Source organism: Lepisma saccharinum, chromosome 25 (assembly GCF_977018435.1).
Source record: "Lepisma saccharinum chromosome 25, izLepSacc3.1, whole genome shotgun sequence".
In the NCBI taxonomy this organism is placed as follows: domain Eukaryota; kingdom Metazoa; phylum Arthropoda; class Insecta; order Zygentoma; family Lepismatidae; genus Lepisma; species Lepisma saccharinum.
In genome coordinates this window covers 21,407,912-21,435,301 of record NC_139253.1, presented here as the reverse complement: position 1 = coordinate 21,435,301, position 27,390 = coordinate 21,407,912, and the positions used below count along the sequence as shown (strand labels likewise).

General features: G+C 38.9%; 1 protein-coding gene across 1 annotated transcript in view; it reads left to right on the top strand.

The window, feature by feature from the left end:
- Positions 1-27,390, top strand: part of LOC145978894 (uncharacterized) — a 108,204-nt gene that overhangs the window by 2,044 nt on the left and 78,770 nt on the right. The window contains exon 2 of the mRNA XM_083111835.1: positions 5,830-5,909. Within this exon, the coding sequence (XP_082967961.1) occupies positions 5,830-5,909 (80 nt within the window). The remainder of the gene's footprint in view (positions 1-5,829; positions 5,910-27,390) is intronic.

The window sequence follows — 27,390 nt, the reverse complement described above, 5'->3', positions numbered from 1 at the left end:
TTGCAAACACACAGTTCGAAACACTAGATGCCCAATGAACATGAACAAAACACAATCACGATGTGTGATGATGTACGAAGGTGTACGCGCCAAAGGCTATTGTCTGTCAGAGAATTAATTCTCAACAAAGAACATGAATTTCCGCTATGAAACATTCCCACATCACACAAAACACCTTCCAAATGTTAGACAATGCTACAGGAACTTATTACTGTAAGTAGTTTTTTCTGTAAAAATGAAGAAATATGTCCGGGGAATATCAGATTAGTACCTTCGTTGCTTCTTCGCTTCACGTTACAATATGGCGGGCAAATCTTGACTAGGGTTGTCTATCGTCTGTCAGTATGCAGTGTTAATGTCGAAAAATACATGTTTTACTGGCCGAATAAATTGAACGAGGGGAGAAAACACTTCCACGACCTTTCAAAAGTCTACAGAAACTCTGTTCCGTAAGTACTTTCTCCTGTAAAATTGAAGAAATGTGTTTTGCCTATATGAAACTGTTACCACGAGGCCAAGTTTCAATTATTTAATTCTGATTTGGTAAAACTTTGATAGCGTCTCAACATCTCTCACTCGTTTATTTAGTCATTTTTAACATTCGTACTTACCTCTTCTGCATTGCGAAAGATTCTTCAAGGTGCTATTTTGCTTTTTTCGGGGAAAAAGAGTTCAATTTTTGACATAAAGAGTAATTTTTAAACCATTGACATTAGCCCCCAAAACCATTGATGTTAGCCCCACAAACCATTGACGTTAGCCCCACAAACCATTAACTTTAACCCCAAAAACCATCCACAGGTAGCCCTACGAACCATCACGGGGACAAGGTATGCCTACGAGGTTAGGTTAGGTTCCATTAGCACTCATTTCGTTCAATTTTGCATATACGGACAACATTGGTTTTTCTTGATGAAAGAAAATACCAACAAGAACTTTTAAATGCTACAGAAACTCATTTCGGTAAGTAGTTTCTTGAGTAAAAAAGAATAGATCCGTTGGGACGCTAACGAAGTTTTACCTCTGATTTTATTAAATATTTACTATTGCACAAACACATCTCACTTCTTCGTTTCGTCATTTTTAACATTCCTACTTACCTATCTGCTTTGTGGAACATTCTTTAAGGTGTCTTTATTTTTTTTTAGTTTTTTTTATGCTCTTAGCGTTAGTAAAATATCCGTAAAGCCTTTAGTTATCCGATTAGGTGGGTCAGTTTTAAGGCTCTAACCATTAAAATGACGCTCCTAAAGTTCAAATCACCAACCCTGAGACCTTCTGTAAACAAAACCACATGCATGCAGAAAGCATTGCAAACTCATAGAAGTAAATTAATCCACACGAAAATCCAGCGTTGTTACAGGATTCATTACGTAAGGCAAAACAACGGCCAATTTGTAGTATGGGATACGCTGTCGCAAATGATGTCTCACTTTAAACCCAGTTCTCTTTCTTTTGTACTTATTGCTTCACCTTTATCCTTTATGGTTAACTCTTTGCACCAGTAATCATTTCCCATAATTTTGGCTTCTTTCTTGCATGCGAATTGAATATATTTTACTTGCATCTTTTAGACAAAATGATATAACATGGTAATATATGTATATTTCTAAGGTTTGATATAGGAGTGTATTTGAAGTTTGTTTTTAGATTTTATGTAAATTGTATCTTATGTAAATAAAATATATAATGGGCATAAACAGCCATATGCAATGCTGTAAGTCCAATAAATATATTGATGATGATGATCAAAACAAGACAAAGAATGTTCATAAATTTATTGTGGTTGGAAACTTTGACAAGCATCCTAATAACGATTTTTGTTTCACCAAATATTGTGCACTTCAGAAAATAACTTGGTGACATGGCAAAGGAAGATAACTGAACATTTTGTACGCATATGCATTGTAACTTTCAATGAGCTTAGAGATTTGTCTACATATTGATATTTTATAACATTGGTTATTTTCTAAAAATAATCATGTGAACAGCAAGGAAGTAGTGCCACTTTCAACATGGTGAGTTTTATGTGTGTGGGAAGGTCTCCATGTTCAGTGATACATCAAATCGGTGAGACGGTTTGTTTACAGAAGGTCTCAGGGTTGGTGATTTACACTTTAAATGCTTGAAATAACTGATCACCAGACCTCGGATTTATAGGTTCTAAAAAGTGTGCTTTTAGGTTCCAAAAATAGGCTCTAAAAATCCTAAAATAGGTTCGAAAAATCCTAAGAAAGGTCCTAAAAATCATAAGTTAGGCATGAAAAATTCTGAAGTAGGTTCAAGAAAACCTAAAATAGTTCAAAATTTTCTGATAAATGCTGATTAGCTATAGTCACCAGCAATGAAAATGGAACACCTATATCCTGAAATACGCACTATCTTGCATAACATTATGTGCGTTGCCTAACCCTATGGCGATGGCAGAACTTACCATTGGAAATTTGCTATTAAAATCCACTCTTCGCCGTATAGTTAGGCAAGAATCTTTTTTCATGTTATCCACAGTCAAACTCCGCAATTTTGTCTGTGGGAATCATCGTATATGCTGAAAATAATCTTTCAACAAAAACATAGTCAGTGGTGCAAACTTCAATGCAGAAATGTTAGTTTGCAAAACATGTGTGCAAGTGATGCGAAACTGAGCAACACAACACAGGTCAGACCACTTTGGGTTGTACAGGTAACAGTGGCACCAGACATTTTGCTTTCTTTTGAACTTTGAAAAATCACCATGGACTTGGAGGAAGGGAAATCGACAGAGAGCACATTTCAAACACGTTCATTATTGATTTTTTCGTGACCAAACAAAGCAAATGCCTGTGTGTGACATAAAAATCCTGTAAAACCTTTAAAAATATATAAAACCCTAGAATAAAAAGGTTTGATTTAGGAGCATAAACCTAAAATAGGTTCTAACAAGCAAAGTAGTTTTTTTTAGCCACTATAAAACTTCATCAGTTGTGTTTTTTTAATGAAACACTCACATAACATATTATTTCTTACATACCTGTAAAGGAAAAAATAGGTTAAAAACCTAAAATCCAAGGTCTACTGATCACATAATATCTGGTCTCGGGCCTTCGAGCCTTGCATGAAAATTCACGAAAATGCATGACCCAGTCAGGAAACCAGGGATGCATGTTCGCCTAAGCTACAGTTCAAATCATAATTTTTGTGATAACTAATACTTAGTGATGCTTTTAACTGTGCTAATTAGTTTGGTAACGGTTCCGATTGTTTTATGATTTTTTTTCAAATTCTCCTAGCAAGAAGAGTAAATTATCGTAGAATTTTGGAAATCATTGTCACAGGAAATTTGAACCTTCCTTAAAGTAATGAGCACTGTTTGGATTTGAAAAAAAGTTATTTATGCTGAAAAAAAAACAACTTAAAAATTACCTTACGTAAGAATATGTGCATCCTCCCATGGACAAGCGACATTAAGTATCGTAGACTATTGAGAATGAATGTAGGAGTTAATCAAAACCTTATTAGAATGCATTTAGGGACTTTATTTTAATGCTTAGAGAACCAAACCTGACCTGCCTAACCTAACCACGAAAGAATATAGTGAACAAAATCTTAAGTAATCGCTAAAACTCTGCAGTATGTGTTCAGAGACGTAAATAAAAATTGCACCATGTAAAAATTGCAATTCATAGCATGATGAAATTGCAATAAAACAAAAAGAACTTGGGCCTTTCGTTTCCCCAAGCATTGAACTTATTCACACAACCATTTCCAGTATTCTAATGCACTTCCTAGTACTCCTATGAAATTTGAGGGAAAACATTAAATTCGGAACCATTACCAAAATAAAAATTGAAGTTGAAATTTGCTATTTCTTGCTTTACTTGAAAATGTCTGGAATATTTTGGTTCCTAATGATAGGCCTGTTATGGACAGGATCTGTTTTATTGTATATGTATATTAGAAATAAGGTTCACATGAATCTGAATGATCAATTCAATATCACAAGAAAGTACTATATTGTACCCATCAGTTGTTAACTGATTTTAAGTTTAACCCTTTAATTATGTTCCATTTTTCAGTGTATGTGGGGCAGTTGTAACACAAGCCTTGTTTCCATATTAAATACACTAACGTTGCTGACCAAGGCAGTTTATTAAAAATGAAAAGCACTTTACACATAACCTTTCTACCCTATATCAGGATCTTCCTCAGACAAGTTAGTTTAGTTTAGTTCTTCATCTGACGAAGACCCTGATATAGGGTAGAAATGTTATGTGTAAAGTGTTTTTAATTTTAATAAATTACCTTGGTCAGCAACTTTAGTGGGGCTGTTATGTAAGTCAACTTTTTAATCTCAAGTTTCAACTTAACTGGCACTTATTTAAAATATTTTTTACAAGTGTTGACATTTCCCCTCACATGATTTTTAAAGGATGATGATCATTATTATGTTTACCAATTAATTTACTGTTATCTTCATGTAGAATTACTTTAATCCTTCTTAGTGCATGCAAAAGTTATTGTATTAATCGTGTTTTATTTATTTACATTTGAATGTAAAATTGTTTATTAATTTTGTACATGTTTCCAGGTTTACTTATTGCATTTTGCAGCTCTAGGTGGTGACTTTTTGTGACTGTAATGCTACATGTTTTGTCAATATTATTTATTGGCCCTTTTGTGCTTAAATAACTCAATGGTGCGACAGATTTTTTAGGGTCAAGGCCTGCAAAGTGGTGTTTTATTGGGCGATGCTTAGTAAGCACTTCAAGTCCCATTTTCTGGTTTGCGAGACTGGTATCCCCTACATGGTGAATGTTGTTATTGTGTTTAGGCTTCCTATTTTGTCCATAAAGCTCTGTTTTGTGGATGAAAATGTGCATCCATGCTTTGATTTGAATTCCTAAACCTAATTTGTTCTGTTGTTACTTCATGGTCATAATAATTTGTGATTTTACATGGCTCCATTTCTTAGAAATTTGCTTAGAATCAATTTTATTTATCAAGTAGAAGAAGACAAATTTTGCAATTTGAACTAAGCTGGCTCCAATGTAGGCAAAGCCTGGACGTGATTGTTCAAAACGGTACCTGCATATTGTCTGATATGTGTTTAATTTTCGTTGCAAGAATTGTACGCTTGCTGCTGATAATTTACAGGGGAAAATATTCTATTGTAAAATCCGTGCCTATATTATATTTTAAAAACTAGGTTCACTAGAGTTACAAACTATTCCTTGTTTTCTTAAGTACAGACTAGGTTATAAAGTGTGGTCGAAAAACCCAATTTTCATTTATCAAGAAAAGAAGAAGACAAAATTTAAAGAAATGTGTTTTTTAAAAATGAAATATGAACTTCGTCAGGCCCCCACGTATGCAACGTTGTGACATGAGGATCCAAAATTGCCTGATATGTGTTTCATTCTCGTGGCAAGAATTGCACACTTGCTGCTGATACTCTCAGAGAAAAAGGAATAAGTTCTAATGTAAAGGCCCTGATTTTTTTTTCAGCTGGGAATTGCCCCCCCCCCCTCCCCCAAATATAGTCAGAATGAAATTAAACTTTGCTAGTAAGTAATGACACACATCTGTCTCTTGACTGTCAAAACATGTGTTTCCAAACATTATCTTTGCGGGGTCTTCCCAAAGTCGCACAACACTTCTTGTGACATGGGTGTAACGGTCGGTGTCTAAGGGTTAAAGTTCTTTTCCTCTTAATCCACCTCACAAATGTCTCTCTATTTAACTTTGTTCACAGTATTAGTGAAGAGCCATGAAAGTTTAATAATAGACAGGCTTTGTAATATTGGAAAAGATGTTTATTATTTCTTATTATTTATCTTCTTTTATGTTTAGGTCCTGAAGGAGAGGAATTGGAATGCAGTCATCCACAGGGTCCCGTTTCAAGAGAATTGTGGCCTGCAGATGATACTCAAGTAAGTGATGGAAGCGACTCTTTTTAAAATTTATTTGGAGGCCATCAAAAAGGTTTTTCTCCTATGATGCAGAGTACATAGGAAGTTCATATGTTGCACACATGTTAGTCCCTCTCTACCTATTCACCTTGTCGAGTTTCACAGTTCTCCCACATACCCTGACACTTGTGGATCCTGTGTTTATAAAAGGGAAAAGCTGCTTTCATTGTTGCAAATCTGCCCCCTCTCTCCCATAAATATGTTAGACATAGATATAGAAACAATAATAACAGCATGATATTCGATCATCATCATATCTCCTGGTTTGACCACATTAACGCAGCGACTAAAAGTTCTTTTGGAATGATACACTCCCTTTGTAGGCGTAACAATTTTCTACCACCTAGCATTAAAATCAAGCTCGTCCAAAAGCTCATTTTCCTGCATCTTGCGTAGGGTGACTGTGTATACTCTGATTTATCAGATAATCTAGCTCAGCGTGTGAAAAGAGTTCATAACGCCTGCATCCTGTTTATATTTGAACTCAATTACAAAGATCACTTAATCCCCTTCTATGAACATCTAAACTTTTTTGAACTTACCGATTGACAAAATGTACACAATCTTACCATATTCTATAAATGACCTTAAAAGAACCTGCTTATCTCTATCTCTCAAGCAGATTCTCAGTCTTTTCCAACTCCCATAGCCTCAACACCAGATCGCACGAGAGATCTCAGCTGCCCATTCCGCTTCACAACTCTAACTTCTACACAAAATCCTTCATGGTGTCCACTGCCCTTCTGTGGAACAAACTACCCCTCGAAATTCTGAGTGCATCCTCAATATCTATTTTTAAGAGGCAAGTAAGAAGTTTTTTATCAAGCAACAACCCATCAATTTAAATCTAATATACATACCAACTTCAAAAAATGACACTGAAATCTGTCAACCATTTGTCATAACACACTAAACTGCAATATTTACTCGAATTTTTACAAAATCAGACACACGTACATGTGTGTTTATTTATTTATTTATTATTGAACTCAACAGGTTTACACCAATTTACAGAGTTCATATTGTAATAGTACAATTTCTTATACAATACATAGAATAACAATACTGTAGAGTTTCATGACATATTTCCATCTATTTTTCTAGCCAATGTATTCATAACTATTTTCTTGAATTGTGAATATGACATTGTGAACAAATCGATGCTTCTATTCTCTTTCTCCATAGCATTGTAGACTGCACTCATTCTCCAAATAGGTGACCTTTTCATGATATATGTGAGCAAATGCTTGGGTCATATTTTTGGAATGCGTATTTTGAATTGTGAAAGCCACAGAGGAGATCGAAGTTTCCCATTAAAAATTTTCCAAAGTAGCATAAGGTCTCGGGCCATTCTTCTGTGGTCAAGTCTGTCCATATGGAATTGCTCTATTAAGTTAGTATATGATTTGAACCTGGGGTATTCGCCTTCCAGTTTGAATTTCATGTATCACAATAATTTTGACTGTACACGTTCTAAATTTGCGGTATGTTTTTGAACTTCTGTGTTCCATATGACAGAGCCAAATTCGAATGACAGAGCCAAATTCGAGTTTTGTATGCACTAGAGAATAATACAATATTTTTAGAGTTTGTGTACTTCTGAAGCCCCTGCCCGTGCGAATAATAAATCCTACAAGCTTGTAGACTTCGCTTATTACTTTGTCCAGATGGTAGGCGAACGTTAATTTAGAATCAAAAAGTATTCCTAGATCTCTTACCTTTTCCACTTTGTTTGTTATATGAACACCACAGACTCAACCTATTTATGTCGCATTGTAAGGAGACAAAATCGTCTGCACTTGTTATTTGTTTGTAGAACTTTAAATCGTCAGCGGACAAGAGTTTGTGAGAATCAATCAGATGTTCAGGTAAATCATTAATTAACAACTAAAATCGAAGAGACCCTATATTGGATCCCTGAGGGATGCCCGAGCTCACCAAAAATTCATCAGATGAGGAGCCTTTGTAGGTGACATACTGTCGCCTGTTCATTAGGTACAACGCCATGAGTTTTCTTAGGGAGTGTGACAAATTAAAGCTACCTAGTTTACTCAGTACTACGTCATGGTCTACTGTGTCCAAAGCTTTTGAGAAATCAGTATATATCACATCTACTTGCCCCCCTTCATCTAATAATACTGTACTTGTATAATGCAATTTCTCTCCAAGATTTGTTTCAATTGAGCTGTTAGGTATGTTGAAATTCGGATATGGAATTTTTCACATGGTTAAAAATATACATGTAACTTATAGTATTTGTTCAAGTATTTTCGCAGGAATGGATAAAATAGAAATAGGATGGTAGTTTTGTATCGTATTGTTTTCACCCGACTTTTGAATTGGACATATAGGAGTCACTTTCCATCTATCTGGAAACTGCATAGATGATAGGACAAAGTTGAAGATGATAGACAGAGGAACCTTTAAAACATCCACGTAACCTTTGAAAATGTACGGTGGGATTTTATCAGGTCCAGCAGACTTTTTTGGTTTTAACTTTTTGATAGCATTTTCAATTTAATTTATACTGATTTCTTGAATATTCAGTATGTCTAGCACTCTACTTTGTGAATGCTCTGTCATAATTTCAATATTATACGTGGACCCATTGCCTGTGTACACAGACTGAGAGTGTTTCGCAAATTCTTCTGCAACCGCGTTTACGTTTGGTAGGGGCTCACCATCCTCAGAAACAGGGTGTTTTGGTTTGTCGCATTTTTTACTATTTATACGTCCAAAAGAGAGAAGGCCTACATATTATTTTCAACATTTAATACATAGTTATCATATGCAGCTGATATTTCTTTTTTTCCTAGTGATCTAATTTCTCTAAATTTATTAGCATGATAAGTTGGGTCGCTTACACTTTGTTTCTTTTTTTTTGTGGTGGTACGCCTTTGATTTAATTTTCTTAATTATACTAGTTGTAAACCACCTAGGATATTTTGGTGCTTTAACTTGTCTTAAAGGGATGCATTCATCGAGAGATTCGTACATTACATCATAAAACATGTCTACCATGTATTAACATCATTGGAAAGCTTTAAGATCTCCCAGTTAACAGCAGATAATTTATGGTACAGTTTCTGAAAATCAGCCTTTTTAAAGTTGTAAGAGAAATTGCCCTGCAAGTGTTTACAGCATGTTTGCTTTACATGTTTCGCTTCTAAAATGAGACACGGGTGGTGTTTGTCCTCGGGTACCAGGGGGGTCCGTCTCTCATGTAAGTTGCATTTTGGGAACGAGATCTAGGGTTTTGTTGTTGCAATTTTGAATATTGTTTATACTACGCAATTCATGGAATGACATAAAATTATACAGGTCGCGACAAATGGGAGTTGACTCAATAAGATTGTAATTATTGTTTGTTATGCAGGAAATGTTAAAATCACCTATAAGGAGAATGTTATGCGTGGGTCCGCAATGTCTTTCAATAAAAGCATAGAATAAATTGTACGAATTACTATTGCATCATGGAGTGATGTAAAAAAATTAATCCGAGTTGTCTTAATGTAGATAAAGCAATAATTTTTACACAGACGTATAGCGATGGCAGTCCCTGAATTTTAATTTTCACGATCACAGAATCAATATCTGGATTTTCATCATACTTGCATATAACCGTTGCCGTGTATTGCTTTTGAACAACCAAGAGCATGCCCCCACCCAAATTTTTCCCTGAGTTACAAGCACTTCTATCGCTTCTAAACACATTGTAATGATCGTCAAATATTTCAGTATTGGCATGTTTGTTGGTGAGCCATGTTTCAGTAATAGCCACGGCATTATAGTCGTTACACAATATAACTGCATTTTAGTGTGCAGCCCCCTAACATTTTGATACACTATGTCAAAACATCCTACCTGTTCCAAATAGGCACGTGCACTTCCTTCTTTATATTTCTCGAGTCCACGTTCCTCGCTTCAAATTCTCTGTAGGTTGTTGCCTTGGTGCCTGGGGTACCATTGAGCTAGAGGAGAGGTGGAATCTTGACCTATTTGTGGAAGATGGCCATTGTCCTCTTCCTTTCTTGTCACAGGTGGGTGATAGTGGAGGGGGGAGCCTGTTGCTTGCACTGGTTTTTCGGACGAAAGTGTGGACGCTGTCGGTCTTGCTTCCTTCGATGTCAGATTTCCAATACTGAGGGAAGAGCCTGGTTCTTGGAAAATGAAGTGGCCGAAGAATTTTGTGTTACAGGAACTCTTACATAATCTCTCTGTCTTCCAGGTCCCATATGGTATACTTTTTACCGTTCACATTGAGGTACTTGTACGTGAGATGGGCTTTGCATCCTTGTTGCCTGGCTTCAAAGAGATGCTTCTTTAATCGCTGCCTCTGTTGACGAACAACAAAGGAGTAGTCCTGTTCGATATAAATGTTGGTGCCTTTGACTTTGTTGCTATGTTTTAGAACTTCCTCCTTGGTTGTATCCCGCAGAAACTTACACAAGATCGGCCGGGGTTTTCCTGAGTGCGCGCTCCCTGTACGATGTACTCTTTGGATGGAGTCCGACGGTAAGGAGAGATGGAGTCTGTTTGTTATTAAATCTCGCACCGCGTTTGCTGATTCATCCTACGTTTTGCGTGCTTTTTCCGGAACACCATGCAAAACAAGGATCTGCCGCCGTGACCTGTTCTCAATGTCATCTATGTGATCCTCCAGAGATCGAACATAGGATTGCACTTCACTTACATCTAACTTGAGTTGGTCTGTTTCGGCCTCGATTTTATCTATTCTTCCTACCAGTCTGCTCACAGTGACAGATAGTTGCTTCACTTAGTTTCATTCGAGCTTTTTACGAGCATAACTTGCTTCAGTTCGGAAAGTTTGCTCTGGACATCAACATTGTTACGTGGACCTGGGTTCTGCTCAATTCCGCCTATAAGAAATAGCGTTAACACCACCAATCCATATTGCGACATAGCACGTATTTCTCTGAAAATCACTATCTACCTTTCCTTGGGAACCTGAACGCCAAGCAGCTCGGAAGAGGCCAATCGCCTGCCGCCACAGCATTACTGAGATCCCATCTTGTTCCACTTGACTGGCCGCTCCAAGAATACGTCTTTTGTGCTGGTTGGTTGTTCCTTCACTCTTCCCCTGCAACCACAGTTTCAGAAGTACATTTGATATGTTAATAATGATACGACGCGGTGGTCGACAGATACTCTGTTATTCACAAGTTTCGATGCACCCGATAACGGGTTTGTGTGAATGTCTTTGTATAGGTTTAGGTTTTTTGTGTTTATTTTTATTTTCTGATTTATGAAATTACTTTGCATTATGTTATGTGGAATTTCCTTGTCAGTACGTTTGTGTACATACCTCTATCAATTAGAAATGTATAGATGTAACTATGGTTAAGCGGGAGAGAAGGCTTCCACAGCCTTAACTTTGCCATGGAAAATAAGACAAATAAATAAAAGATGCCATCCTGCATCTGGAACTATACTTACACTGTATGTATCACTGCCTGGTCATTGTGGAAGCATTTATAACATAGTACCACGTCCCAGTCTTGAGACTTGATCACTTGCCAGCTTAGAACAGGGATAGATACATGAGATACCTAGGGCTGTTAAACATGAGCAACAAAAGTTTGAGGTTGATAAAAAGAAACACAATGTTTACCCACTATGGAAGGAAATAAACCAACATATATTCTGAAAAACAGGTTATCAATACATTCAATACACATGAGTAATTTCCTACAATCTCCATATAAAGTTTTATATTTCCGAATTCTTCCTCTTTCTTCTTATACATACAGGGTGACAATTAATGAACTATATGAAATAAAACTGAAATTAGTGACAAACCACGTAGTACACAAACTGTATTGCACATGTAAACGGCACTACAGACATTCGGATTTAGGTTATGACATGTTCGATATGTCTGCCATCTCTGACGATGACGTGGCGTAGACGAACAGCAAAATTCTGCATGACCCGCTGAAGTGTCGAAACATCGATGCTGTCGATGACCTCCTGAATGACAGTTTTCAGCTCGGCAATGGTTTTGGGGTTATTTCTGTACATCTTATCCTTAACATAGCCCCACAAAAATGAGTCACATGTGTTCAGATCCGGGGAATATGGTGGCCAAGCAAGTCCCCTTCCAGTGGCCTCTGGGTATCCCAGAGCCAGAATGCGGTCCCCAAAATACTCCTCCAGGATGTCAAACACTCTCATGGTCCGATGGGGTCGAGCTCCGTCTTGCATGAACCACATCTTGTCAAAGTCAGGGTCACTTTGGATAATGGGTATGAAATCATTTTCCAAAACCATCACGTATCGTGCAGTAGTCACAGTGCCGTCAAGGAATATCGCACCGATTATTCCATGACTGGACATTGCACACCACACCATCACCCGTTGAGGGTGGAGAGACTTCTCGATTGTGAAATGCGGATTCTCAGTCCCCCAAATGACATTTTCACTTGCAAATGGCCGACATCAACACGTTGCGTGCGCATGCGCATACGAATTCCCATCATGCCCTGTGGCCAACCACGCTGTTTGGACGTCATCACTTGAACCGTTAAATTATGACTGTTTTCTTTCATATAGTTAATTAATTGTCACCCTGTATATGGACTTATTCGTCTAGCTGTAGGCTTCTTCTACATATATGGACTTATTCTTCTACAGCAAACTTCTTATTCTTCTAGCTATAGGCTTCTTCTTATACATATATGGACTTATTCTTCTACAGCAAATTTCTTCTTATACATATATGAACTTATTCTTCTAGCTATAGGCTTCACGGGTCTTTTTCCCAGCTCTTTTGCCTCTTTTCTTAGGCATCTGCCCCCAAAGATATCTATCGTCCCTCCATCGCGTTGCTGCTTGACACGCTGGGCCACCACCTAAACCATTCCAAAAGGGGTAATCAAGGTGCACCGCCGATCCCGCACTCAACCTTGATTCGGTGCTGCAATGTATGCGCAACTCGGGGGTGCTTGTGGGCTGCCAAGAACTTGGCACCACTACGGGACAAACAACCAAAGGCCTAACAGAAAAACTCGTTTCTGCTAAACATTAAAGACATGAAATCATAATCGTTATTTGTTTTTTTTTACTTTCCTTATATGGCCACATATGACATGTATAGCGATCTTTTATCTCTGCTGCCTTGATCCAATTCATTGTTGTTATAAGTTCACAAATTAAACATTCACAATTAATTTCACTATTTACAATCACATTCATATGATTTCCTTTTGCATTGTTGCTTTAATCAAGTCCTTCCGACTTTTGCCGCACACTGCCATCTATCGTCCGCTATATACAACTGGTCATGGCACTTGGGTGCGTAACAATAGACCTTATTTCAGTTCCTGAAAGAGGAGGAAGTCAAAATGCAGAATTAGGTGAATATGGCAGGTTTAGAAAATTGTCATATTTCAGTCTGTGGGGCACCATCCGTTGTTGGAATCACAGTGTAAGCGGGTGGAATAATGACGCCTGCTTGAACTACATTCCATGGCTTTTCTCTTTGCACCGAAGTTCTCAGATTTGAGTCTCGAACTGGGCATGGTCATTTCCTGAGTGTCTCTTCATCAGTTTCATCTAATCATTACTCATCCTCATCATTACAATTAGCCAATAGGGGCAGAAAAGTGATGCTAAATAACAAAAATAAAAAATACTTTGTTCTTTGATTGCATCTCTTAATGTTTAGCAAATGTCTGGGACAGCAATCATCTCAGCTTGAGACAGAGGCTCTTGAAATAGGATTTTTTTTTGTTCTAAATTTTAATTTGTATCTTCGAATTCTGTTTCTTTGTTAATAGGTTACCATAATTGCCATTCCCACAAAAAAATGATTCTCCAAAGGGAAAGCCGCCCCCCATGGCAAAGTGTTTAGCACACCATGCTACGATGCCAGGGGTCATGGATTCAAATCCTGGCCTGGGCATGGATGTTTGTGAGTGTCCATTCATGAATTTGATCATATCATCATTCAAATCCTGGCCTGGGCATGGATGTTTGTGAGTGTCCATTCATGAATTTGATCATATCATCACTCATCCTCATTTAACCAAAAATGGCACAAAAGCGAAGTAAAAAAAATCAAATCAATCAATCAATCCAAAGGGGAAAAACAGCTGTAACTGTTTTCCTTCTTAGGTGTTTTTTTTTCTTTTTTGAGATCAACACTGCACATTTGAAAAGCACTTGTTTGAAAACCTCCCTTTGTGAGAGATTTGCAGGAGGAACAGGCTCTCACTTGCTAAAGTATAATACAGTGGTTTTCATGGTCAAGTCATCCATAGAACAGGGGCTAGCATGCTGGGCAGCAAGAGCATGTCGGCCGGCAAACTGGATGCAATATCTGCATAACTGGAATTGCTAGCTATGTAATGACATTGACATTTACTATTAAAATGAGCAGGTACCTTGTTACAAGAGGTGTTGGAAATGTTGTCCTCCTGCATCCGCACATTTACGACATCTTTTTAGGAAATTTTCACTAACACGTATCGGTTCCTCTTCCGAAATCGCTTCAGTTTCTCTCCTGATATTTTCGTTCGATTCTTCTAATGTATGGCTTCAGGTTTCAAAGCTTGGTAGCTCGCCACACAGACATCATGGAAATGTTTGTTTCTTGTAGAAGGTACCAGAGGGATTTTTGAGGAGTATGTTCCAATCGTGCTCCGTCATCGTCTACTATCTCCTCAGTAAGCACACGCTGTTTCACCTTTCGCTTCTTATCAAGAACAGACCTAAATCTCACTGCTCAGCGCACTAGCTGCTGCTTCGCAGAGGACGTAACCATGAAAGGCACTGTATTACTGAAGATTGATTGTCACGCCCTTTTTTTAATAATCAGACAAATTGGTCATGGGAGACGCTGTATGAATTGCCAATGTCAGACTCCCACTTAGGGAAATGATTTCACAACGTTTCTGTATCCCGAACAGTCGAAAAATTCTTAGGGATCATATTTAAATGTACTCATAATTTGTTCTTGGTATTTTCTGCAGTATAGAAAGAGTGTGACATCATTGAGGACTGGTGGTGGGGAGAATGACCTTCATTTGTTACTTATATGCAGTATCCATAGTGTGTGTATCAGATATTTATATTGTATGAAACAATTTCTTTAGCAACTGGTTTAAATGCCACTAAAGTCGAAAGTAATTGAAAATGTTTTATTATATAAAAGTTTTTGTTGAGATTTTGCTTTAATGTTTAATTATATTTCACAGCTATATTTGCCTTGTAATTTCTTTTACTTTTATCGTGAATATATTGTTATTGTTGCTGGTCTCTCGAAAAGGAGAGAAAGAGAAAGCATGCAGCACTCACAAACACAGTACTTTGTGTTTTCATTATTATCCTTAGTTTACCTGAAGTCAAAACTAATTGCTTATCTCCGTTGTTATAGCAAAAACTTCCCGACACCTACAAATTTATAGTGGGTAATTTGTTAGGACAAGACTATTGGTGAAGGGGAAATATTCCTCTGCAGGATTTCACTCACACCTTGACTATTGAGTGTGAATGTTTAAAAAAATAACAGTTTTTGTTCCGGAAGAAATCACTTCAGGGGGATAGAGTGTGTAGAATTCGAAGTTTTCACCACATTGGAAAAATTCTGCAAATTTTTCAGTCCTGAACGTGGAGATCACAAAAATGTCACTTTCCAATCCCGTCCCGACCAAAAATTTTGTGTTGCGTACACTCCTAGTTAGGACAGTCAACATGATTCTAAGTCTAGTGAAAACGTTCTCTCATTATTATTTTGGACATTGCAGTTTTAATTGCTGTAACTTACAGCCAGCAAATTACAGACCTATATAGTAAAAAAGTGTTACATATAAATTTAGCTTATTCAGTTCTGTGTTGATCTATGCTAACTAGTGTTGCCCACGAGACGAAACGAGATGAGACTTTGGTCTGTCTCGTCTCGTGAAAATGCTGTCTCGTCTCGTGTCTCATCTCGAAAATATTCGTTTGTCTCGTCTCGTCCCGTCTCGTCTCGTGAAAGTAATGCAGGATATTATGCCAACAAAAGTTATAACTGGGAGACATCACAAATATTATTCTCGAAAATTGGTTAAACCTGTAATCACTTTGCTCACTGTAGCTATAGTGAGAAAAATATGATTCCTTAATCATAAGAACATGAGTATATCAAATAAAGTTTGTTGATTATTAATAGCTAGATAATGTATAGAATCTGCCTTGCTTTTCTAGCTTCCATCCACTCTTTATCCATCGTACACGCAGGGAGCTTTCAGATGGAAGGAACACGCGACAGGCGACAAGCCACACGGGGGTTTACACTGAAGTGACAAGCGACAGGATCCCCTTCCGTTCCATCTATGATAAAAGTATTCACCGCACGGGAAGTACCAACAGATCGAGGCGATTCTACGCTCGATATTAAGAAAACGACCCAATTTGAGCGACACGCAAGCGACAAGAGACACGTGGTGCTTCGGTTCGGAAGGTTACTTTTACTGAGGGTTCGTATCCAAGCGAAACATGTTGCTTGTCGCTTCTCTCCTGTAACTTGTTCAATGTGACAAGCGACACGGAAGTATCACACTGAAGCAACGAACGACAGGGACACTTCAGTTTATATAAGCAAGCATTCATCATGCATGCGCGGATAACAACCCTCGCGACTATACTGTCTATACGGTATCCAGAAAATGGCCTAAGCAGAACAACAAGCAAGCGACAAGCGAGACGTGCAGCTTCGGTTCGAAGAGTTTGCTGTGAGGAAGATTTCTTCACACCAAAGTTACAGGCGACAAGCGACACGAGTCGCTTGGAAGCGAACTTTCAGTAGTCAATGCAACCTTTCGAACAGAATACACACGAAAAGCTGTACGTGTCTCTTGTAGCCTCGGTCCGTTGTTCACGGATGCGGGGTGAATGTTTTCCTTCAGACTGAAGAGGATTGTGTCGCTTGTCGCTTGGGTGTGAATTGTACGTGTCGCTTCGGTGTAAAATTTCCACAAGATAGCTTTCAGGTTGAAGCAACAAGCGACACAGGGTTTTCGCACCAAAGCCAGAAGCGACACGCTCCTTTAGGGAGATTTCAGACCGGAGCGACACACGACACATGTTGCTTTGGAACGAGCCAATCAACAGCAACGTTTCACAGCGTAGGAGTATATCAGGCCGCACAAACCTGCATTCGATTGGTGAAATCCTGAAGCGACACATGTTACGGGTCGCGTGTCGCTTTGATGTGAAATCTCCCTTAGTCTATAAGCAAGCTTTCACTGTGAATTCACTTCCAACAGACAGAGGCGACACAATGCAAGCTATTAACAAAACGGCCCAGTCCGAACGACACGCAAGCGACAAAGCAACACGTGCCGCTTTCCGGTCTAGTCGCTTCTGGAACTTTACCTTTAGCTAGGTTTTTAGTGCGAAATCTTTGGAGTTTGCAACCAGCACTCGAGGCTGCTGTGGATTTTGAGAAGAAGGTCGCAAATGAAAGAAGGGTCTGTTTCGGCGATAAATTTTATGACGATTGTCACCAGTATGGCTGGAACAGGGCCGTAGAAAACAATGGCAGTGACTACCTCCGGATCGTTTTGCGCAAGGATGAATGGAAGAGAGCTCTTGGGGTAGCAGATAGTTTCCAGATTTATGGTATTCTGAGGAAATTTCAGTAGGAAGATACAGGGACACGAGGCTAAAGTCTGGGCAAATTCGTTACGGACAACGTGTGACGAATTAGGATTTTTTGAGGGGGAATCTTACAGATCTCTATTCTTGTAATAGAAGCTGTTTTGGGTTTCCAAAGAAAATGCTTTATTCCGAATAAATAAATATTTGCAATTGATAAGTTATTTTGTTTGTATTTTTTCGAGACTTTCGAGACGAGACGAGACTTTTCAGGAGCCGTCTCGTCCCGTCTCGTTTCGAAAACGAGACGAGACAGGTGCTCAGTCTCGTCCCGTCTCGAATTTTAAAAAGCCTGTCCCGTCTCGTTTTCGAGACGAGACGGGACATGTCTCGTCTCGTGTGCAACACTAATGCTAACGAATTTTTTTTCGAGTAGGCCTTATATTTTTTATCGTCGTGAAAACAAAAAGAGGGCCGTTTTTTTAGTTTTGCAAACGGTCGCTCTCTTTGAAATTTTGTAAATCAAAAACGATTTGTCCGATCGTTGTGAAATTTTAGTACAGTGGAGGCAGAAAGGTTTTAAACACAATTCTTAATTTTCAAGTTTTCAAAATTTGTCAAAAAACAGTTTTCTTCAATTTTGCGAAACAACTTTTTCTTATTGAAGAATGAGACGATTCCACGCAGGTAAAACAGCTATAGCGAAAAATCAGGTGAGGCTAGAGTGGTTAGAGCAATGGCACGGTATGCCAGAGACCCGGGTTCGAGTCCTGGTCGAGCCTGCATTTTTTGCTGAAAAATTTCTACGTAACTTTTTCTTAGAATTGGATAGTCCTACAAATACAATATTGGTCTTGTTTTCAAGCTCTTTGCATCTGTTTTTAAAATGCATTATTATTGTCAATTCACATTGCGAAACAGATTTTATACAGATTTTTATTCATCGGAGTAAAGATGTACGTGGAACGTGGCAACACTGCAAGCACTGACTCTCAGCGCGAGCCCGTAGTTTTCACGGTTCAACGGACATCGCTGTGTGCCGTATTGCCACGTATCGTACACGTTTACTCTGATGAATAAAAATCTGTTTCGCAATGTGAATTGACAATAATAATGCATTTTAAAAACAGATGCAAAGAGCTTCAAAACAAGACGAATATTCGTAGAATTTTTCAGCGAAAAATGCAGGACTGGAACCCGGGTCTTTGGCGTAGGCGTGCGCAGACCCTCTGATTAGGGGGGGGGGGGGCAAAAGTCTTGATGAAAGTTCAGTCGGGAAGGAAGAACCTAATTTTATCTTCTCACTGTTTAAGTTTGATTGCATCGATGGATGTGTGTTTGTATACCCCCCCCCCCCCACACACACACACACATATATATATATATATATATATATATATATATATATATATATATATATATAATACATACATAATCAATTCATCCGCCCCATAACAAACCAACAGCAAAAATCATATAAATTGTCTCTCAAATGTGCGCGCTCCTTTTCCTCCAAACAATATTTCATGCATTTAAGTAAAAACCGTTTAGCAGCAGTTACTTTTCTCACTGGTAATTTACAATGCATTACAGACAACAAACTGCGAGCGAGAAAATTTTCAGATCCAAGTTTTTGCATATAGATTTAATATGGCGCAAAAATTTTCATGGAGCGCCATGGCATTCTGTTTTACAATATTTTGTCATTTACATTTACGGCGTCCAGGGCCAACTCCCGCTAACTCCTAGCTACAGCTCTGAACTTGACAAGACTCCAAAAAAAGCAGACATTACGAGCGAAGCGAGCAAGAAAGTTTTACGAAATGTACTTTTATTTGTATAAAATTTGAAATCGAGGGGCAATTGCAGTTCTGTGCCCCCCCCCCCCCCTTTTGCAGGTGCTCTCGCCAGTCTGGAAGAAATAATGCAAGAAAGACGTGAAAATTACTTCCATCTTGAGTATCATTTTGTTCTGCTACTCTTAGATTCTGCTATTCTTGCTTTCCTTTACATCCATGTTTGTCCCCCTAAAATTGATTTCGTCCAAGGTTTGGGGGCAATGTCCCCTGTCCCCCTGAGGTTGCGGCACTGCTCTCCCTCCCCCGTAGTTGCTTTGAATTTTCACCGGCTTGAAAATACTTCATTTTCTTTAACAGTATAATATCGTTTAATAACGGCGATAAGATTAATCTATACTAAATTTCTAGGTGAAAGTATGATAATATAGGAACATGGACGTCTGGAGGGGGGGCAAGGATGGCCATATCTTCCCCTTAGAAAATTAATGTGAAACTAAAAGTGCATTTTCACACGTATAATTTGATTTCAGTCATCATAATTTACATTAATTATTATAATGGGGATGCAGGAATGCGATAAATTCAAATTGAAGAGGTGTTTTTTGAGGGGCAACACTATTATCGGTAAAAATTTTACCCCATGTTAAAATCCCTGGCTTGTCCCTCCGTGGAAAAAATCTGCAGATGTCCATGATTAAGGGGTCCATTTGCTCCCCCTCCCCCCCCCCGTGCGCACGCCTATGGCATGCCACTGAGCTACCGAGCCTGGTCGAGCCTGACTACATCTCCTGTGTGTGCGTAATTTACAGACGAATATTGTATTTGTAGGACTACCCAATACTAAGAAAGAGTTGTTTCGCAAAATTGAAGAAAACTGTTTTTTGACAAATTTTGAAAACTTGATAATTAAGAAATGTGTTTAAAACCTTTCTGCCTCCACTGTACTAAAATTTCACAACGATCGGACAAACTGTTTTTGATTTACAGAATTTCAAAGAGAGCGATCGTTTGCAAAATTCCAAGAAAATGACCTTTTTTTGTTCTCACGACGATAAAAAATATAAGGCCAACTCGAAAAAAAAATTGGTTAGCATAGATTAACGCAGAATTGAATAAGCTAAATTTTGATCTTTTTTTATTTCTTATTATTACTGATTAATTTTTAATTGGAGTCCAAACTCTAGAGTGCGCGTCAAATCTCCTGCATATGGCCTTGAACTGCTGAACAGCACCAGCGAATCGCAGACGTGCGGCGTTGCCTAGTTCAGAACCTGTTTCACCTCGCTACTAAATCGTGTACCTGGCGCTCGGATATAAATATATTATTTCAAGTATCAGTAGTTCAACAGATGGAAAGATAATGAATTTGCGAGTATGTACGAAAAACAAGCGTGATTGTAGCTTATACCGTTCCCTCTGTAGAAGCAATGTTATTATAAACGTATTTGCATTGTATCGTTTTTGTTCTCCCTTCGTTCCTGTTGCATTCCGAAACTTTCCGATTAGCGAAGGGAACAGGGCAGGTTCGTTTCCAGTGATGGTAGAAGAAGAAATTGACGAAGAGGATACCGTCACTGTTCGTTTTTCCCACGTCTTTAGTGTGTGTGTGCAGCATGTCGTTGAGTAAACCAAGTGGTAGTGATAGCGAGAGAAGAGAGAACAATACAGTGTTGTACGAAGCCAGGCACGACAGGTGATTTTTCAGGTGTACAATTTTAAAAAAAAAAAAATGTTCGAGTGAAGAAGAGATCAGTAAAATTGACTTTAAGAAGTGCCAGGCTCTAACAGCTCAAGCGTGTGGTGTGAATCAAGCTACCGTTTCTCGGATATGTTCGGGGGCAAAACAATGTGGATCGGGGCCTGCTCAAATGTTTCAATCACCTAGAAAGCACATTAACGTACCAAAAAAGAACGACAAACTTACATAACTTTGAAAAAGACGTAGTTCGTAGAACCGTCTTTGAAATTTACGATTGTGGCGAATTTTCTACTGCCAAAAAGATAACGTACTCTTTACGGGACAAAATATCTTACAAAGGCTATACAACTTCCACCTTGAGAATATTGAAACAATTATGCAGTCCCTCTGGCATAATCAGGTATGTTTTTTTTCTCCCATTAAGTTTATTATATGTTATATTATCTAATGTTCCGTGCTCTCCGTGACAAGGCGTTTCGCTCAACCACGCTGTCTCTTTTCCGTGTGAGATTTCGACATGGCACCGCTGCAGTGCGCTGCTATTGGCTATCGCCATATGCAGGAGATTTGACGCGCACTATAGTATCTATAATTTTTAATCCGACAGTAGTGATCTCACAGTTGATCGAACCTCCGTTAGATGGCACCACACCTGCAATGATTCGTTTGTCTGCGTATAGATGGCAGGACACTCCTAAGTTCACTTCGTTCACCGAAGATCTTCAAACATTTTTTGCAGGAAAGGCCGAAAAACGGTGATGCAAACTCTAGCACTGTACTCTAGCGTAATTAACTATCACAACTATCGTTGACATTTTCCCCCCGTGTTTGTCAAAATGGTAAATCTAACGTAATTTGCTACGCGCGTCTCTGGGACAGAGAAATTGAATTGAAAGGGAAGAAATTTTGAGGAAATAAAAATAAAATTGTGTCTAGATTTCATATCTACTTCAATAATGGACATGTTTCAAACCAAAGTGAGTATGCCGAGCCAGGGACAATATTTTTACATATATTCCTATGTCCATCCTCTTATAATCTTTTCTTTATCCTCCCCCGTTTCGTACGCGAATAACATTTTATGGGAGGAAGTTGGTAGAAAGTTGGGGTCAAACGTTAAACAAGCGGGTTGCTGTTTGTAGGTTCCGAATTTTCTCAACTTTTTCAAGTACAGTGTTGATTGTTGAACCATTTCGTTTCTTGATCCATTGTAATGAATTTAACCCTGCGTTAAGCCCATCATTTTCTGTAACATGCATAGGGGCGTGGGGTACACCTGTCCATGGGCGTAACTTGGGTCCTAACTTGGGGGGGGGGGGGACAAATCGACCTTGAAACTTAACTTTTGTGGGTAGGGACAGAATCAAACTTTCGACTTAACTTTGGGGTGGGCAGAATCAAACTTGTCACATAACTTTTGGGAGGGGGGTCAGAATCAAATTGGAACCTTGGGGTGGCAGAATCAAACGTGGAACTTAACTTGGAGCGTAGAATCAAACTATCTTGGGACTCAACTTTGGGGGTAGAATCAAACTTCGGCCTTAATTTTGGGGCCAGAATCAAACATGGAACTTAACTTTGGGGGCAGAATTGATAAGTTTTCCATCCCACAAATATAACGTCCAGATCTATTTTGCTAAATAGCTTACATTTGCGCAATTATAAAAATATACTTTTCAATACTTTGCTCCCAAGGTCCCAGGAGGTTAACAAAAGTAAGGTAGAAATTTATTAACCTGAAAATTTGGGGGGGGGGGCAAGCGTGCAATTACGTCTATTCACATGTCCCCCAACCCTTTAACTATCTTTAAGGTAAGGCAGTATACTGCTTACGCATGCTGAACGTTCTTTCTTTCACTTTCTTCTAAGATCAGCTGCAATTTTTCTGCTGCATTTTCTAAGTGACGTAACATTATAAAGTTGACGTCAATCCAGTGGCGTAGCGGCCCCCCGGCCCCCCTATGTTCTCATGAAATTTTATATAATCCCGGAAATTCAACATATAGTGTTGCTTATTTTAAAAAAACGAACTTAGAAAACAGAAATCTCTTTCCCAGTAGCATAGCCTATGTGACGACGTCTGCGATAATAAATAGTGGTGCCTGGACAACTTGGCATATGGATCTCCTCCGAAGTGCAGAATTATCTTACTTGCACATAGATGGTAATCGATAGGAAAATTTTCTCATCTCATACCTTTATAGCACTACGAGCACTGATGATCTGTTAACATAATGGTTCTTGTTTCATGAAAAAGTTTTTAAGAAAGATCAGTGGTCTATCGAAAATAAATGGCATCGTTAATAATAATACTGAGGTGCACTAACACGAAAATTAAACACCGTGCACGTGTGGCAACAACTCTTTTTGGGCGGGGGGGGAAGGTCCAGTCCATCCAATCGGCATTTCATTGAGTAGTGCATTTTCAGTGAATAGAATCCCATCGCCACTTTATTCTCTCTCTGAAGACTGGAGTCCGCTGCAATTTCTTCTTAGCAGATTGCAATTGACCTTATGATGTTAGGTCACCATCGACAATCTAGAGGTCTGGTTCAACCCCCATAACTGAAATGATAAGTTTGCTTGAGCATTTAACTCACTATTCGTATTAGAAGCATAATGTGACTGGCTCATTCGTTGAATCTTGGCGTGGCGCAGCCAGGGAATGACTTTTGGGGCTGAAGGTGCATCCACTTCAAAGTCCAAAGGAGTATTTGCTATCCTTCAAACAATTTCCCCAAACAGTATTATTTTTAATGTGTGTGTATTGTATGTAACGTAATTTTTTAAAAAAAAGTTTCGAAAAAAATACGAAGGATCGCGAAGAAAATGTTTGGCTGTGTGAAGCTTTCCTCCTCTTCTAAAAATCCTGGCTCTGCCAGTGCGTTGAAGTAAGAGAAACTATTTCTAATTTCTTCTTCCAGTTATTTATCAGAGATTCAGATCACCTCGAGAAACTACTATCCTAAGTCGATGACAAAATTGGGAATGCAGGGTATTTGCGGTAAAAGTTAATTTATTTTACAACTTGGGGGGAGGGGCTATCTAACTATTGTGCTTCTGTCCCACTCTGGCATCATGTGGATATTTTTTTCACTAAGGGGTCTCCCAGTAATTTACTTGCAGGGGGGGCCAAGAGAACTGCGCTACGCCACTGCGTCAATGGCATGCTTGAATCGCACAACCGCCTAAATACGTAACAACCGAAGTAGTGACGTGTTCACTTTCGGTCACATGGTCATTTTCATGTTCACTGCCGTCACTAACCCATACCTACGTGTCCTCCCCTGAATCTGCTGTGTGCTTTGTTTTGCTCGCTTTGATATTATTCTTGTTATGTACGAGTATTTAGTCACACAAGCATGCGACTAACGTTAACTTTGTGTAATTTTATGTAGCTTAGAAGTGCCTCCGTGGCCGTGCGGTCTAAGGCGCTGTGCTTTGGGCTCCGACTGCGGTACGGTATGGGTTCGAGTCCACCTGGGTTCAGTGTCTGGGTTCTCGGCCTGTGTATAGGTGGGTTTCATGTGACGTCAGGATTCGCACCGCCGCCATGTTTACGGCGAAGTTGCTTGTCGTCTGCAAATCTTGGGCCCAAAATATTACCAAAGGCCCCCCTCTACATCCCTACTTCCAAACAACACACATACACATTATATATACACACACACACACACACACACACACACACACACACACACACACACACACACACACACACACACACACACACGAGGGTTGGGGAGTAAGTCATGGCAACCCAGTAATAATTCGACAATCGAAGGATGTATTAAAAATTTGTTATATACAACTGAAAGAGTGTCCATTATGGATATTTTGTTGGGATGAATCATGAAAGAAAACCCAAACAACCCTAAGACATACACATGTTACAAAAACTTGTCTGATTATGACAAACCTTCGAAATATTCTCCCGCATTGTCCACAGCACGCTGCACAGTAGATCCCGTACACAAGCTGCCTTATGTGGCCTTGCATTATCGTGCAGTATGATGCATTATGCAGAAGATCTGGACGCTTCTCCCTAACGGCACGTCGTAGATGTCGCTGCAGGAACTCTTCCACATCGATGGCAGCGTGCTGTGGACAATGCGGGAGATTATTTCGAAGGTTTGTCATAATAAGACAAGTTCTTGTAACATGTGCACATGTGTATGTCTCAGGGTCAGACAGGTTTTTGTAACTTGTACATTAATACATGTGTATGTCACAGGGTTGCTTGGGTTTTCTTTCATGATGCCTACCCACAAAATATCCATAATGGATACTCTTTCAGTTGTATATAACAAATTTTTAATACATCCTTCGATTGTCGAATTATTACTGGGTTGCCGTGACTTACTCGCCAACCCTCGTATATAGGTCTATATCATGGTACATCGATCTTTATTAGCTGGACTACTGTGATTATATAATTATACAACATAATTCTTTACATGTAACTTTTGACTGAGAATTTGATTATCATATTCCGTTTATAATACTTATTTCTACAATCCTTTATAGAAGTTTAATATCTTCACGCATATATTTACATAAAAACGGAAGACCCCAAGATAAAATATTCATCCAGGCGAGGTCGATTTTTGGCATCCAAACTGTCCACCCTGTCACCCCCCGCCTCAACGTTCTACCCAGGTCCCACTACTTCCTACCTTCAGCCAATAAAAAACATGACCGTGTTGTATATTTACGGTTTTAACGACGATAAATAATAGCCTTGTTTTTTCAATGCCTTAATGTCAAAGAACGCGTATATTGTAGGTTGATATCAAAATAAGAGTTGCCTCTTAGTTTAAATTGCTACATGATTTTGCAATATACATTTGTCATTGTGAAGTAACTTCAATCAATTATTTTCTACGCAAATCCTAATCTTTATAAAACAAGATATCTACATTTATGTAATCAGAAATAAGGATTTGGCTTTACTAAATCGAGACTTCCCGGTCTGGCACCGTCGAGGGCGGTGCACCAGGCAATCGCTTGGTCGCATTTTCAACTTCTGTTTGACTTTTCCGAAGGGAAACAAAGGTGCCTGTTTTGCAATGGACTAGCTCATTCAAGAGCATGAAGACTACAGTATCCCCATGCTTCTTTCTCTATTCTCGCACATATTCATTCATAATATACCATGGGTTTTCCTTAATTCATTGCCGGTTTGAAAAAGGAAATACGAGGGTCACTATTTATATTTTGAGCCTAACAATAAAAAAACAGGAATTTGGCATTGAAAACTGCTTTATTGTTTTTCGAAGTATTCTCCTTTATGGTCAATACACTTTTGCATTCGTTCGAACCATTTGTCAAAGCAGTTTTTCCAATCTTCTTGAGACACCTCCATAATATGGTTTTTGAACGCATCAACGGCGTCTTCCGCCGACGAAAATCGTTGTCCACGCAATTTATTCTTGACATTCGGGAACAAGAAGTCATTGGGTGCCAAATCAGGACTGTACGGCGGATGATCCATTAATTCGATTTTTTGACTGTTCATAAAGTCGGTTGTTAGACGAGATGTGTGCCAGCTGGCATTGTCTTGATGAAGAATGATCCGACGGCGTTTGTTTGTTTTCCGTATTTGACCGAAGACCTCTGGCAAACAAATTGTTGTGTACCATTCAGAGTTGACCGTTCTACGTTCCTCTAAAGGCACAGTTGCCACATGACCAGTTTTCCCGAAAAAACAGGCGACCATTTGTTTCGATGTGCTTCGAGCGCGAACAACTTTTGTTGGATTGGGTTCATCTTGAAACACCCATACAGTCGACTGCTGTTAACGTTCCGGCTCATATGCATATATCCATGATTCGTCACCTGTTACAATCTTATATACGTCTTTTGAAGCACCACGATTGTATTTATTGAGAATTTGTTTGCACCAATTGACGCGAGCGTCTTTTTGAGTTTTAGTCAAATTGTGTGGGATCCAACGAGAACATACCTTTCTCACAGCTAAATGATAATGTAATATTTTATATATGCTGGTGGAACTAATGCCTATGGTTGCCTCAATCTCACAGTATGTGACATGACGATCTTGCAGTATTAGGTTTTGCACAGCATCAATGTTTTCTTGAACAACAACTGATTTTGGACGACCTTCGCGAATCTCGTCGGTGAGCGAATGGCGGCCACGATTAAATTCGTTATACCAGCGTTTCACAGTGGCAAAGGATGGGGCTTCATCGCCAAATGTGGAAGTAAGTTGATCGATGCACTCTTGTCTTGATAATCCACGTCGAAAATCGTAAAAAAATCATCGCACGAAAATGTTCACGAGTTAATTCCATTTTATTGTTGTCGCGCAATCTCCAAGGCA